Source organism: Monodelphis domestica, chromosome 1, assembly GCF_027887165.1.
Source record: "Monodelphis domestica isolate mMonDom1 chromosome 1, mMonDom1.pri, whole genome shotgun sequence".
NCBI lineage: Eukaryota > Metazoa > Chordata > Mammalia > Didelphimorphia > Didelphidae > Monodelphis > Monodelphis domestica.
This window is the reverse complement of record NC_077227.1, coordinates 427,713,744-427,728,904: the sequence shown is the minus strand read 5'-3', so window position 1 is coordinate 427,728,904 and position 15,161 is coordinate 427,713,744. Positions and strand designations below refer to the sequence as shown.

Here is a 15,161-nt window from a genome sequence, read left to right as displayed (position 1 = left end):
TATAATTTGTTCAAAAATGGTAATAAATACATCCTGAAAGCTAGAGCAATCTTTGCACAATCTATTGTAACTTGTTCTTGCTGGTGACAGTTAATCCCAGCACCAAGATCCAGTGATACAACAGTTTAGTACCACTTAGTTCAATTAAAGATATTCACTACAAATATGCAGTGTTCCTAATCGACATTTTAAATATGATTCAGTGATAATGTGGCATCTATCTGCAAATAATTATCCCCAAACTAAGTCATGGATTTTTGTCAGTTGGTGGTGTTAGAGTTCTTTCCTTCATAATAAATATAAAATCAATTTCCTGCTTCAGTCCCATTCTAACTTAAAAATGATATATTTGACTATGAATTCCAAATACTTGCATCCTTAGATTTTTTTTTCTTAAGGAAAAGTGAGAGACAAGAAAAGAGGAAGGAAAACAAGCTCAGGTGACCATTTGAGTTATTCTTTTTCATCTGGAATATCAACATAGAGTAGCAAGTAATAATGGTTCCTCGGTGTAATATACATATAAACTTGTATTTTTAATACATTAATAAAAACATTCATATGAATTCCCCTAATACAAGTAATAAAGAAATGACAGAGAAAGCTGACCCCAACCTCCATCAACCTCTATGCTTCTGAAGAACTTGTTAATCACTTATCTTTTTCTCCTCTTTTTCTCCCCTTTCTCCTTCTATCTCCTCTTTCTCTCTTTTAAACCAAAAGCAATTTCAAATGCTTTTTGTTCCCATTTCAATCAAAAATAGCTTCATATGTTTTAAATGAAATTTTGCAAGTAATGAGCTCCTAATGAAGATTCATTGATTTAACTAGTTCGGGGAGTACTGGGAAGGGAACAAGAATTAAAAATAGCCAAGGATTTCATTTAGAAAAGCAGCTAATGTGTAGGTACACTAAGTACTCGTCACTGAAAATGTAATCAGGAGTTCTGTCTCTGGAGAGAACCTGATTCTCCTCTCTGTATGCATATTCCGAACTCCCATTAACATTAATGGGAGCTACACATGCATACTGAGGAGAAACTAGCCTCCTTAGTGCGCATGCATAGCAGCTGTGATGGTTTGAAAATCCATATGGCTCAGAAAAGGAGTTATGGTTTATTGGGTCTACATTCACAGATACAGTGGTGGAATTCAGATGCCAAAACCAACCACCCATATCCAAAATATCCTGTTATGTAACTAAACTCAGAGGGGTATGGACATACCACTTCTCCCAATAAGAGCTTAGTTACTCAAGAAACACAACACCCTTCTCAACTCTACCTGTTGAAATCCTTTTCTTCCTTCAAAGCCCAGCTCAGATGCCAACTCCTCCATGAAGCCAAAAATAACCTGTCTAGGAGAAGTGTTATAAAAAAGCCATTATATCAAGGACGTGTATGTCAAGAAAAATAAGTGGGGCAATTATTTAGTAAGAATGAGAAATAACAGATCTAGAACCCCAATTGTAAATTAGTGTACACAAAGACATTAAAAAGAGAAGCAAGACTCTACCTCCATATTCTATGAAGGATAGTAGGCAAATGGAGAAAAGGACTACAGATGGAGGGAAGACTCGAGAAGCCAAAATCTATAGGAAAATTCATTTCCATTTTTTTAAATAACACACACAAAAAATAATATAAACATAATTACAGAAACTAATAGAAAATCAGAATAAAGCATGGAAACTAATCTTTGGCTCATTCCATTACAATCAAGTTACAATTGTAACTTTATAAGATGTATCTAATGTATCTAGCTAGAACTGTTAAGATGTACAAACTGTTTTCATAACAGCACTAAAAAACTCTCCATTTTTTAAATTAGGAAACTAAAATTTGGAAAGGATTCCCAAAATCTAGTCAAAGCCCAGGTTCAATCTTCAGCTCTTACAACTCTACTATCTCTTTAGATATTGTGTGTATACACACATAAACATACATACATACACAAATATATGTAGCATATATTAATAAATAAGTTCATTCAACAGGTTCAGTTAAGGTCAGATTTATGCCTTAATTAAATTTTTTCTTGTTTTATGGATTAAAAGTCAGAATCTTAATGTTAATTTAATGTCACTCCCTGTAGTTAAAATCTAGTTAGTATAATAACTCTCTTTCAAAATGGGTCAAAATATACTTGCGACTTTCATCAGAATAATAGTTTCCCAAAATTAAATAGGAAGGATAGTTTATCAGATGAACATTCATCTTTATTTTAACCAAGTATATACTTTAAAAGTGTGTGGTAATATAGAAACCTGGTAGAGAGGGGGGAAAAATGAGACTTAGAATCCAAAGATGAGTCAAGCCCCAGATGGACCATGTATTAGTGCTATTCAGACAAGTCTATTCCCTTGTCCTGGGCTTTAATTTACAAATCTGTAAAATGAGATAGATGACTAGTTTATCTCTAAGATTCAAATTATTGTCTAAGATTCTCCCTTTAACATCCTCTAGTTCCATAAGCCCTGAAATTGAAATATTATCTCCTACTTTTGTTTTTGGTCCAGACTTTTGATTATATCCAAATAAGGTACTTCCAGGGAGAAACTACCTATTTCACCAAATCTAGATGATCAACTGTCTGTAACTTAAAGTCTTGGAAAAATGTCAGGGGCACTAAGGGGTTAAGTATCTAGCAAATAGTCACACACCTAGTAAGTGTCAAAGATAAAGACTATTAACTCAGGTCTTCCTAATTCCAAGGCCCAACCTCTACCAACCCTCCACATTACCAACAACATCAGATGACACAAAATTTCCATTACTTTCCTTCCTATACAGAAACAATGCAATTTTCATGTTCAATAGCTCCCATTAGATCAATTAATATTCAGACAAAGCCTTTAACATTAAGTTTAAATAATCAAGGGGGGGGGGGGAAAGAACCACCAATGTTCTAGAAGCTTCTCTAGACCTTTCAATCAATTTTATTTATATGCAAAACCAAGAGAAACTCAGAAAAAACAAAGCTCCTCCTGATGCTAAAGCTCTCAATTTACTGACAGGCAAATGGCTTCATGCTGCCACTTAATCTCATTTCTTGCATAATGCCCTCTAATTAGCATATCAAAGTGAATTAATACTTCTAGGGCATTAGCAATGGGGAAATCTGCTCCAGGCTCACAATAGCAGTTAAGAGAGAGCCAAGAAATCCTCAAAAACACCACAAACCACTTTGCATTGCAAAACTGTTCAATTTATTTATCCTCTCTCTCTAAACACTTTTACCGCACACTGTTTTACTACTGTTCACCAAACAAAATGATAATTGCCAAAGTTACCAGCATCTGTAATGCCTGTTTGGAATCTTAATTTAGATGACGTTGAAGATCATTTCTATATGCATCTCTTTGTTCTATTACAAACATTAATAGAGAGACAGTGGAATTGTTGGTGCTTCCAATTAAATAATTTAAATCAGGATAAAATTTTATGACATTTAAAATTTTTTTAAATAATAATAAAAAGCCACCTGCTGGACACTGAAGATTAAGAAGTAGATTTTGAAAACGTATGCATCTTCCCCTCAAAAAAAATAAAAAATCACTAATGTAAATTCACCCAGATGACTTTTATTATCTTATGAAACCTGAACTATTAAATGATTCAACTATATTATCAATTTTGCATTAACTGTACATTAAAGAGAGTCCTCTTTAAAATATTATATTTGTTAAACCTTTAAAACAAAAAACTCTAAAGAGACAAAGTGCTACTTTCAATTTTATCCCCCAGCTATAAAGGCTACAGTAAAGATTTTTACTTATTGTTTTTTCCTTCAGAAATTAAGCATCAACTATCCATTTTCAATCCTCAACTATATTGCTCCATTATTAATCAACAAAGAATGAAAAGAATACTACATAAAATCTAATTTAAATACTTTTATCACATTATTCTCCAAAAACCTTGCTTAATGTTAAAACAAGGTAGACAGACAAAATTTATACTTATATGATTGTGTTAATGACCATGAAAATCATCACTGATTGCTCCTGAGCAACCATCATGAGAATCAAGTTTTGAAGGTAAAGGAAATTCTCCTTCTGACATGGCTTCCTTCTTAAACAAATGGCTATTTTGTATTTGTTTTAAATTGCCTCTAAATAAAGGGGACAATTGGATGTAGATATGTTCTAGTGGAAGGAGATTTGGCCTTGGGAATCATAAGACAAGAGGATTAAGTATACATTTTTTCATCAATAAAATAGGGATAATAATATATGTTGTACTCGTTGCAAAGGTTATGAAGAAAGCATTTTTTAATCCTTAAGTGTATAGAAATAAGAGTTATTATTTTATTTGAAGACTATCAGTCATAATTAATAGCCATCATTTTTGTTTGGTAGGTGAAATGACTATAACTTTGTAAAAGCTGTACTGGCAAGATTTGACAAACTTTTAATAATTTAAATTAAATAGAGATTTAAATGATCTATGCTGTTCATACTTTAAACTCTTATATGGCCTATGGCATAAATAGAAAGTGTCACTAGTTTGAATCTCTCAGTTCTTGATAAAGGGATAGTAAAAAGAAAACAAATAAGATATTCTTTTCAAAAGGAGAATTCTGAAACTATAAATATCTATTTGTAGTATCTAAAAATATTTCAGCTAGTAATATTAAAAGAAACTATATCCTATATAGAATGTTGTCTGCCTATATGTATGTTAATTATTTAACTTGAATACACACAAATATCTATAAAAATACAGAATATAGCTAAAGTAATAGACAAATTTTCCTCAGGTATAACTTGGCTTATAGAAATCAATCTTGTCACTTGAGAGTCAAACTGTCTAGAAGATGTTTTAGCTCTAGTTAATGTCATTATAATGAAATATACAAACACAGAGAAAACACTTGAATGTAAAATTGAGATCTACTAATCTTTTGGAAAATCTGAATGTTTCAATTCTACATTAAGTAATTGACTAAGAGACCAAAGTCAGCATTTTCATTGTGAAAAAAAAAAAAACAGAAATGAAAAATCTATTGTGTGAAATATAGAGAGAGAGAGCAAAGTTTTTTAAAGTGGCAGATAAGAATAAGTTATTTCCTAGTTTGGATCACCATTCACTCTCATGACAGTAAAAATCATGTTATCACCAAATATGATTAACAACATTCCAAAATAATAAAATATTCCTCCAAAATATACAAATTCACTTCAAATTCTATAATAAAACATCCCACTAAAAATGAAAGCAAAAATAACTGCCTATATAGATGAAGTTAGCATTGAAAAGAAAGCCAAATATTATCTTTTTTTTTTTTGCCTTTTTTTTAAGGAGAGGTGGGAGAAATAAAATGTTGGAAGCACAAATTCATGTAATTAAGATGACACTTATTTCCTACTTAATAAAAACATGAAGCTCTTGAAGAGGTAAAATATTGAAAGAAAATTCAAGTTATCTAAGAGAATGCTATTACTTCAGCAAGATAAAAAGCATTTGGGGAAGCAAGTTAGAAAATTGATCCCCCATGGTTTGTTACTCCTTCCACCACCAATCTAGTCGCCAAAATCTCAAACATACAAGAGAAACAGTAAGCGGGAAAATTGAAAGAAACAAAATTCTAAAATTCCTTTTTTTTTAATGCAAAACATTTTTTTAATGAAGCAATTAATTTTTTACATTTAGGATGATTGAGTGACTTTATATGTCTATTATTGCTTAATCAGTAGTAGGTTTTACAACTTTAGAAGGTTTTAAAAACATGACATTAAATTTCAAAACCTAAACTCTAGGCACTAGAATAACAATATGCAAAACAAGATAGATGTGTTGTATGGACTTTGACTACACAGGATAAATATATTCAAGTACTATTAAAAATATTCAGAATGGAAATGTATATAATATGTATCAATATCTAACAATATATAGCCATTTTCATCTTGCTACGATGTTCATTTAGTGGAAAATTTAACCTAATACAGTAAAATTAAAGGTATGTCATGACATTGTATAAATATGATAAAAAGTAATATAGTTATTCTATTTATTGCTGGATGGGAGCAGAGTATGGAAGAAGCATTTCTAAGAAATGGCAATTTAAACAAAAAAAGAATACTCAAATTAGTTTCTAACCCTTTCTGGCTAGAACTGAGTAAGGAGCAGTATAGTGGATTGAGAGTACTACCTAGCCCTTTAATCATAATGGTGACATTGTGTGGCTAGTTACATTTGTAACAATAAAAATAAAAGGTTTCCTTTCACATCATGGACAATATCTCTCCTCTACCTCTTCCATCCACAAAAAGATCTCATTTTGTAAGCTGCATTCTTTAGCTATTTTTCTTATTTAAAATTTTCCCTTATTCTTTGTGGTGAGGGGTTCCCTTAAAGGTATAACATTTTTAATGATCATTTTCTCCCTCTCTTTAGACATAAAAAATACTTCAACCAGCCCAACCAGCCAAGCAGGCCTTTCTCTTCCCCTGCGGACACCTCCTGCAGTCGAGAAGTTCATTAAGTTTTATGATCTTCCCAAGTCAGTCCTGCTTATAAGCCTCACAAAGGCTACAAATCTGGCAGACCATCATGTATGCCATTAGACATTACTAGTAAATGAATGCTATTTAGGGTTTGTGGTGGCAATAAATCAAGGTTTGGTTGGCAGCTATCAACATTGAGTATTTTAACCTAGTGTTTAAAAAGGGAAAGGTTGTATAGGTCTTTTGAAAATATATGTGTATATTTGTACATATGTATATTCTATAAATATAACATCTTTGAAAAATCCACACCTTTCCATCTATATGAATTCTTCTATAGTAATGATTTAATCTTAAACAATGTACCTCATGTGAAAATATATGAAAAAGTAATTTTGTTTTCCAAAAAATTTTGTAAGAGTACCAAATCATACAGCAAATCAACCATAACTTAGGGTTTTTCCAGTGATGTCAGGCCTCTGAGGACACTGTTTTGTCAAGAAAAGCATGTCAACAATTGAAATCATTAGGTGTCCAACAAAGATAAAAGATACAAAGATGTGAAATATGAGCATTACAATAAATGCAGCCTTAGGATTTAAGGAATATTTAATACATTTGCAGTAAAAATCAGTAAAAGGCAAGCTTTAAAAATTCTTTTTTCAGGTTTTTCTCATTTAAAAATTTTTTCTTCATTTTAGATGATCACTCTTAAAAAATAAGAATATATGCCTCATAAGTAAAAATTGCTAGATATAAAAGACTTTAAACCTAAAAATAACAGTATGAGACTTTTTTAAAAATAGACAAAAGAAAATACAAAATTCAAAAAGTAAGACTTTACAAGAAAATCTTTATCCTAAGATTTGAACAAGAAAAATAAAATTATATTAAAAATGTATATAATCTGGTGAGAAAAATAGTTTTTCATCTTTGGGAGGAGCCTAGGAAATATCTATATATTTTTTTCAAATTCAATCCTTTATATCCTGAACTAACATGGTGCTCACTTTGATGAAACTACTACAGATCTACTGACAAATTCTAAAATAAATAGAATTTAAAATAAATCTATCAATGTTACTTATTTGAAAAGGGGAACAATTGAAATGGCACGATACACTAACATATTCCCCTTCCCCTCCAACCACCACTACTCCTCCTTTATGGAGAATAGAGCCATCAAAAGTACCCCAGGTTTCCATTAAAAATGACAAGCTAAACTCTTCTTTGATTCTAAAGAATTAAGTACTGGCCATAACATTATTAAAGTTCAATAAAATGATTGGGAGAAAGTATGTCCTTAAAAATAAGATTCATCTAAATCGGGAATTGTTGAGCTTTTTTGAATTATGTACTTCTTTGGAAATCTGGTAAAGCCTATGGAACCCTTCTCAGAATATTTTTAAAAGGTAACAAAATACATGAGATTACAAAGTAAACCAGTTATACTGAAATATAATTTTTTTTTAAATTTATGGACCCTTGCTTTAACTAAGCCCCCAAAATGTTTATCATTCAAATTCAAAATGTTTTGGAAACATCTGATCATCCATACCAATTCTTATTAGAAATAGATCAAGAGAAGGGGGAAAGGTAATGATAAAATTATATTTTCTTTGCTTTGGTAACACCAATGTCTATACAGCTGTTTCATTTCAAATGGAAGATCCCTGAGTATGTCCTCTTCTGGGACTAGTTTTGGAGGCAGTAGTGGAAGTCCACGAAAGGAGGGGGGCTCCTCCCCCACACCCACCCAAGAGAAAGAGATTCACCCCCATCAATCACTCAGTGCTTTAATCCTGTTCCTCTCAAGCTGCTAGGGCTGGCAGCCTCATGCCTTTGCCCAGACTCAGCCTTTACTCTTTGTTGGCTTTTAGCTATTTTACAAAAGAAATAACTTGCAAAGTTGGCTGTACAAGCCCAAGCATAAAAGCAGAATCCCAATTTACAAGTTATCACTGAAATCCCTAGAAACATTTTCAAATCATAAAGGTCTCTTTCCTTGTCAGTTACCCTCTTGCTTTTAAATAGCAATACAACTGCCCAATACACTCTGCCAGTAATCCTTGTCTCTGAAAAGACTTGTTTCTTCTTCTTAACTCACCTTTGACATGTGGTTGACTATACTATTCTCTTTTCAAAATGGTATAACTAAGCCCTGTGCAAATAAGCAACCTGAGGACTTCAACGGTCCTGATTGAATCCTGCCTGCTTTACATCTAAACAAGGCAGGCAGTTTCCTGGGTTAGTTATGAGAGTGGTTTGGCAAAAACTTAGAAAGCAGCAAGAAAAGAAATATAAATCAAAGAAGAGAGATTCTTAACTGTGATTAAGGCATATATGGGGTGGGGGTGGGGGTGAGAGATATCATTCCCCTTATCCCACATAATATAATGCAATAGAAAGCAGAATCAATCTTAATATTCACAACATAGTCAATACCCAAGTGCTTAGCTGTCAGCAGAAACTGAAGTGGAGTCCTGATAGCACAAAAACCCTTGGACATTAAGCAACATGATTTACTGAGAACTATGCACTTTTAGGGTTCCATGCTAAGATTCTTCATGATTTAATGTTTGATGTTTCATTTTATAGTCATATAAAAATTTTTCTCTTTATTTAAGCAGGACACAATTTCCAAACATAACTAAAAATTGACACGCAAAATAAAGTTGGCAATCTCAAATGCCCAAGATTCTCAAAATAAAGCATGCATGTGGACATATATGTATATATTTTAAGATGACTTCCTCAACATTAAGAATCAACATTCACTCCCTCTCTCTAAACATAAAAAAGTACCATTTAGATAATTAATAAATCTTTCTTGATGGTGATCTTCAGTTATTTTTTTCAAGAAAGCAAATTAACTAACTTTCTTGGAAATATTTTATCTACAGATAAAATCTGTTATATAAATGAGAGCACTAAGTCTACTGATCTAAAAGTTATGCAGTATGTGAATATTTTTATATTCAACTTTACCATAAGCACGTTTAACCTTTTAGATTCACATTTCTTGAATATATTGGGCTTTAAAACTTTCTTTCTTCTTTGACTTAACTTTTAAAAAATGAAATTCCAATTACATCATGCATTCATTACACTGAAATATGGCTAATAAAATGTTCAAACTTGGTTGATACTATCATCGTTCAGTACCATGTAACAGGCAAAAAAAGTCCACCCATACGAAAAGTTATCCAATTTAACTGCCTTATGACTTAACCCATATGACTTTTTTTTAAGTAACTGTTTAATTCCAAATGAACAAAAATATGAAGTCAATATCATTCACAAGGCTTTTTTAATATGTAAATATGCATAATTCCTCTCCTAAAAATTATTTTTCTTTAATATGATACAAAGCCTTGAAATGTTTCCTTAAAAACTTTAATCAGTTTTTACCTTCACGTGGCCTTTCTTACATATATCATAATAATAAGCTTATTACATTTGAACTCTTCTCATATATACATAGAAATTATGCATTTAGCATATATGAAATATATACAAAGTCTAAAAACAAATGTTTACTCTTCCATACTTTGTACAAGTATTCTTCCTACCCAGTAGCTTAATTTAAACATGCTACTGAGATGTGTTCAATTGTATACATTCTTCCACTGGGAGAGCTGCCGCTTAAGGTTGTCTTAAGTAAAACAGAAAGTTGCTGGCGATGCTTCCTCTCGGGGACTCTGCAATTGGCATCCACTCTCACATTGCTCCTTGAAAAAACTGACATACAAACAAGGAAAAGGGAAAGACTGAGAGTGGCTGCTCTCTGATTGCAGCCAGAGGGGACTGGCTCCTGAGAAGGATGACACATGAGCTTTTCCATCTACATTTCATTTTACATCGGGAGTATGAATTGTAAAATTGACTCCAGATTTATTGCAGCTTTCTTCACCACCGCCCCCACCTTATTCTAACCCCCCCCCCAAGATCAGGAGGTTGAAAAAGAGAGAATGATCAAAGATGGCGGTACCCAAAGTAGCAGCTTTCTAGATTGGCAGAGTCAAATGAGTAGTTACAATGCCACATTGAGACCACTGTAACACTAGGATTCTTACCTGTTTTCTCTTTTATTTCACACAGGACACTGAAGAGAGCAGGTTTCATTCTATGACAATTCAGTGCATGTTTTCTAGGGGGGAAAAACAATCCAAACAAAGGTATTAGCATCACCTACTGAATAACATGGCGCTTTCTTCAAATGAGAACTCAAAGATTTCATTTTAAATGTGTCTTCTGAGGCTTATTGTAGTCCCTAGAAACTAATACAAACTAGAGTATATTTCCAAAGACAACCTTTATTTTAGGGACAGCACTGCATAGTTGTCCCATACTTAGGTGTGATTATATCATGTGCTAGAGTAGATCAAGAAATGTGGGGGAACTTAATTGGGGAGCACCAAGAACAAATGGGGAAGACAGAACATGTATATAGACTACTATTTATTCTCTAAGTGAAGAATAGAAGAGTAGCATTTAAAAATGACAGTTAAAGTTTCAGTAGGTCCGTTAAAAGACTATTACTTTCCCTATCTGTTTTGTTTCCACATCATATTGACCCTGATTAAAATTCTCTATTAACCAGTATGGAATACAACCCCTAACTTTCTCTTCTGGTAACAAGTAACAGATTTTATTACTTGGGGGAATGGGGGCGGGGTAGCCTTCAGAATCTTGAGCCTTTATTTCATATTTACTGTGATTTAAACATTTACTGTTGCAAGTGGGAAAAAGCAACAATGTCTCGTCACTTTCATCAGGCAACTATCCAACACAAGGACTGGATAGAGTAAAGAAAGTTATACTTTCTCAAGTGGAAATCACAGTCACTCTTAGCAGACACTTATTGGTCAATTTTGTTATTTTAAATCACTGTGAAGGAATCACAACAGAAGTTGCCGACAAATAAAGAGAAAAAAGGCAAAATTCACCATGCTCCGTGTCCTGCCTTTAAAAAAAATCTGAAACAATTCCTGTATGAAGTGTGGTTTAAAATTCCCAAGAACAACTTTTTTTTCCCCTTCTGTCCCCAAAGAGGTGATGTGGAAATTTGTGCCCCCTACCCCCACAAAAAAGGTAAAATGTTTATTTATAGATGAAGTTCATTTTTTAAAGAAGCTAACAGAACAAATTAGAACCGATAAGAAGAAAAGAAAAAATGTACAAAAAGAAGAAAAAAAACACGGGAAGGCAGGGTGGGGGGAGTCACGAGCGCACACACACAAACACACACACAAAAGATGTTCAATGAGATGAAACCAACTTTGCTTGTGCCTCGTCCAGGCTCTGGTCGGTGATGGTCATGATCTGGTGGAGGATGTCGCCGATGTCTTGCTTCCTGCCATCGCCGTCCGCCCCTTCGTGACCGTGAGGGGGAGGCGGCAGGGCCATGCCCCCCTGCACCGAGTGGCCGGCGAGGTTCACCCCGGCCAGAGTCTGCAACATCCTGGATTGATCGTCCATCCCGCCGCGCGCAGGCGGGAGCGGGAGGCGGCGGCGGCGGCGGCGGTAGCGACGGTGGCGACGGTGGTGGCTGCTGAGGAGAAGGTGGAAGAGGAGGAGGAGGGAGAGTGAGAGGAGGAGGAAGAGGAGGGAGAGGAGGAGGAGGAAGGAGAGAGAAAAAGGAGGAGAGGAAAAAAAGAGGGGGCGGCGCGCTCCCCGCCCGCTACTGCCGGGGAGCGGTGGGGGGGGGGGGGGAGGCGACCGGGGTGCAGGAAAGAAGGGAGGGCCCGCGGCGGCGGCGGCGGCAGCGGCGGAGCCGGGCCCGGGGGACCGCTGGGGGCCCGGCTGCTAACCCGGCCTCGAAAGCTTAAGCCGAAGCCTCGGCAGGGACGAGGGAGAGCCCGCTGAGGAGGGGGAGGCGGCGGCGGCCGCGGCTGAGGCTGAGAGATCCGGGGCCCCGCGGCTGGAGCGGCGGTGACTGAGGTGGCGGCTGTGGTGACGGTGGCGGCGGCTGCTCCTCCCGCTCCCGGCGCTGCCGCCGCCGCCGCAGCCGCCGCCGCTGCTCCCGCACCCCGTCCTCACAGCGCCTCTCGCCCCCGGCCGCCGGGCGGCTGGTCCTCCCGCAACTTGCCCCAGAGCCTCAGCCGAGTTGCCGGGACGCTCTCGCCTCCTCCCCTTCCTCACTCTCCGCTCGCTCCCCTCCCTCCTTCCCTCCGCCCCCCTCTCAGCCTTCGCTGCTGCTGCTGCCGCTGCTGCCGCCGCCGCCGCCGCCGCCGCCGCCGCCGGCGGGCCGGAGCTAGAGCCGGAGCCGGATCGGGACGCGAGCCCCCCGTGGGGGTGAAAGGAAAGGGGGAAGAGGAAAGGAGATCGGCGGGAGGAGGAATGGGGAGGGTGGACAGATGGACAAGAGGTGAAGGTGAGGGGGGGCGCGGAGAAGGGTGAGAAAGTTTGGGAGCTGGGGCGGGGAGCCGGGTGGACGGCCCGGCCAGCTGCTGGGGGCAGCGGGCGCCCCGCAGATTTATGAAGCAGGACCCGCCGCCGCCCAAGCCGCGCACCCACCCACCCAGGCAGGCGGGCGGGCAGGCAGGCAGCCGCCAGCGGACCGGGCTCGATGGCCGCTCTGGTGAGGGATTGACAGGCTGCCAGTGCCACTCACTCACTCACTCACTCCCTCACTCAATGCGGGCCCCCGGTGCTGAGGGAGGGGGCAGAGGGCGGAGCAAACTGAGCCTTGGCCACACCCCTGGGGAGGAGGTGCCTGGGATTGATTGGACTTCTTGCCAGCCCGCGCCTTACCCTGGCTCCGCCCCCCGCCCGGCCTCCGCACCTCGCCGCCGGGCGCGCTCCCCAAACTCTTCTCTCTGCTGGCGGACACGCGCGTAGGTTCCGAAGTCCGAGCCAACAATCTCCGGCTGGTTGCTTGTGGGTGGCGCACTTTTCAATAGGTAGCGTGGGAGGACGGTGCGTTTACGCGTGCGCAAAGAGAAGTAAAGGGCAGGAGAGGGGGTGAATTCCCAATAACCCTGAGACTCACTGCACTGCTTCACCCCCCCCCGCTGCTCTGGACGATCAAGGCCCATATCGGAGATTTGAGGCCCGTTCACTTTCCCGCGCTTCCCGAGAGTAGGAGGGTCCCCTTCTGAGGGAACCGGGCCGGGAATCTCCCTCCAATCACAACGCTCCCGGAGACAAATAGGGAGGGACTATGTGAGGAGACGATTGATCTCATTGGAGATTTCGAAAACGTTATTATACGAGAGGAGGCGTAGGCAATCGAAAGCCCCGCCCCTCCGCCGTTGCCATAGTAACTAGGGTGGCGCTGTAGAGACTGGTATCCCGTAGTTTTCAGCCTTTGTGGAATCCAGAGTGTTGAGGCAGGAAACCCATTTGTGCCCTGCAGCAGTCCTGCAGAAGGCATAAGGGAAAGGCGATAGTATTTCACAGAATTGAGAATTGTCAAATCAAGAGTGAGCTTTATGGACAATACTGCAACTCCTTCCCGCTTTTTACAGATGAGAACATTAGGGCCCAGAGAGGAAAAGCTATTTGCTGAAATTCTTCACACAACTAGAAAGTGCCAGAATCTATAAGCAATTTCATCTCCTTCGACTTTAGAGCACGTGTTTTTTCCACTAGGAAGAATATTTTGAGGGATGAAAAGAAAAAGATCATAGGATTTGCTGCTAGAAGGAACATTTAATCCAAGTCCCTCATTTTACCCATGACAAAACGAAGATTCAAGAGGAGAAATGCCTTGCCAAGTTCACTTGGCTAGTTAGTAGCAAAGTTCAAATTCAAACACAAGTGTCCTGATTCTAGGGAAGCTTTAAAATTCTGAACCCTGAAATCTGAAGCTCACAGCTAGAAGATCACAGGAAATAGAACTCGGGGGGCACAACTTGATATAAAAGAAAATAGACTTTACTTGGAATCAAAAGATTGTGAATTCTGAACTGTCATTAATTCTGGTAACTTGAGCCATTGGTTCTTCTGAACCTCATTTTACTTATTTGGCATAAAGATCTCTTCCTTTTGAAGTAATCCCTTCGAATTTCAGATCAGTTTTCCCTTAAGGCTATAGTCTCCAAACTTTTTGATCATGAACTCCTGGGGGGGTGGGGGTGGGGGAAGAGAGTTAACATGTCCCCTATTTGTGTGAATTCACTTCTTTACAAATTAAATGCCCACACTACAATATTAATTCCACAAGATTTAAACAAAAATAGAAATTTTAAAGGATGAAATTAAGATGACAGATTAAATGTAGAGCAGGAGTTCTTACCCAAGGGTCCATAGACCCCTCATGCAGATATTTCAGGGAATCTCTAATCTTGGGAGGGAAAAAGTTCAAATAATACATTGCTACCTAGGACAAAATGGAAGAATATGTTCCAAAGAGGAATGGAGCTCAAGATGCAGCCCAGGTTACCTACCCTGCAAATCTTCACTTAACTATACCTGAAAAAAGATGGATATTCAATAATAAAGAGTCATTTGAAAAGTTTTTTTAGAAATAAAAACAGAACTGAAGAGATTGTTTGCTTTTTGAAGACCTGAAACAATAAAAATATAAGGCAAGTGAAAAAAATGCAGTGACAGCAGAGATACCAATAAGTAATTTCTAAATGTACATAAGGATAAAGGAATGAAAGCAGAAGTCAGGTACAGGTAACAGTGAAAAATCAGGCATGAGCTATTAAAGACTTAGAACCTAAGGACACTGATTACAGGTGAATTATTTTGTTTGTGGG

General features: G+C 37.9%; 1 protein-coding gene across 4 annotated transcripts in view; it reads right to left on the bottom strand.

The window, feature by feature from the left end:
• Positions 1-13,662, bottom strand: part of PBX3 (PBX homeobox 3) — a 288,415-nt gene extending 274,753 nt beyond the window's left edge. For 2 of the 4 annotated variants that reach the window (XM_056812157.1, XM_056812158.1), the window contains exons 1-3: positions 13,207-13,662; positions 11,732-12,004; positions 10,527-10,600 (exon numbers count right to left, since the gene is read on the bottom strand). In XM_056812157.1, coding sequence (XP_056668135.1) covers positions 10,527-10,600; positions 11,732-12,004; positions 13,207-13,490 — 631 coding nt within the window. In that variant the 5' untranslated portion in view covers positions 13,491-13,662. The remainder of the gene's footprint in view (positions 1-10,526; positions 10,601-11,731; positions 12,005-13,206) is intronic. The other 2 variants (XM_056812159.1, XM_056812160.1) reach the window with 2 other exon arrangements.
• Between the last annotated feature and the right edge of the window lie 1,499 nt (positions 13,663-15,161).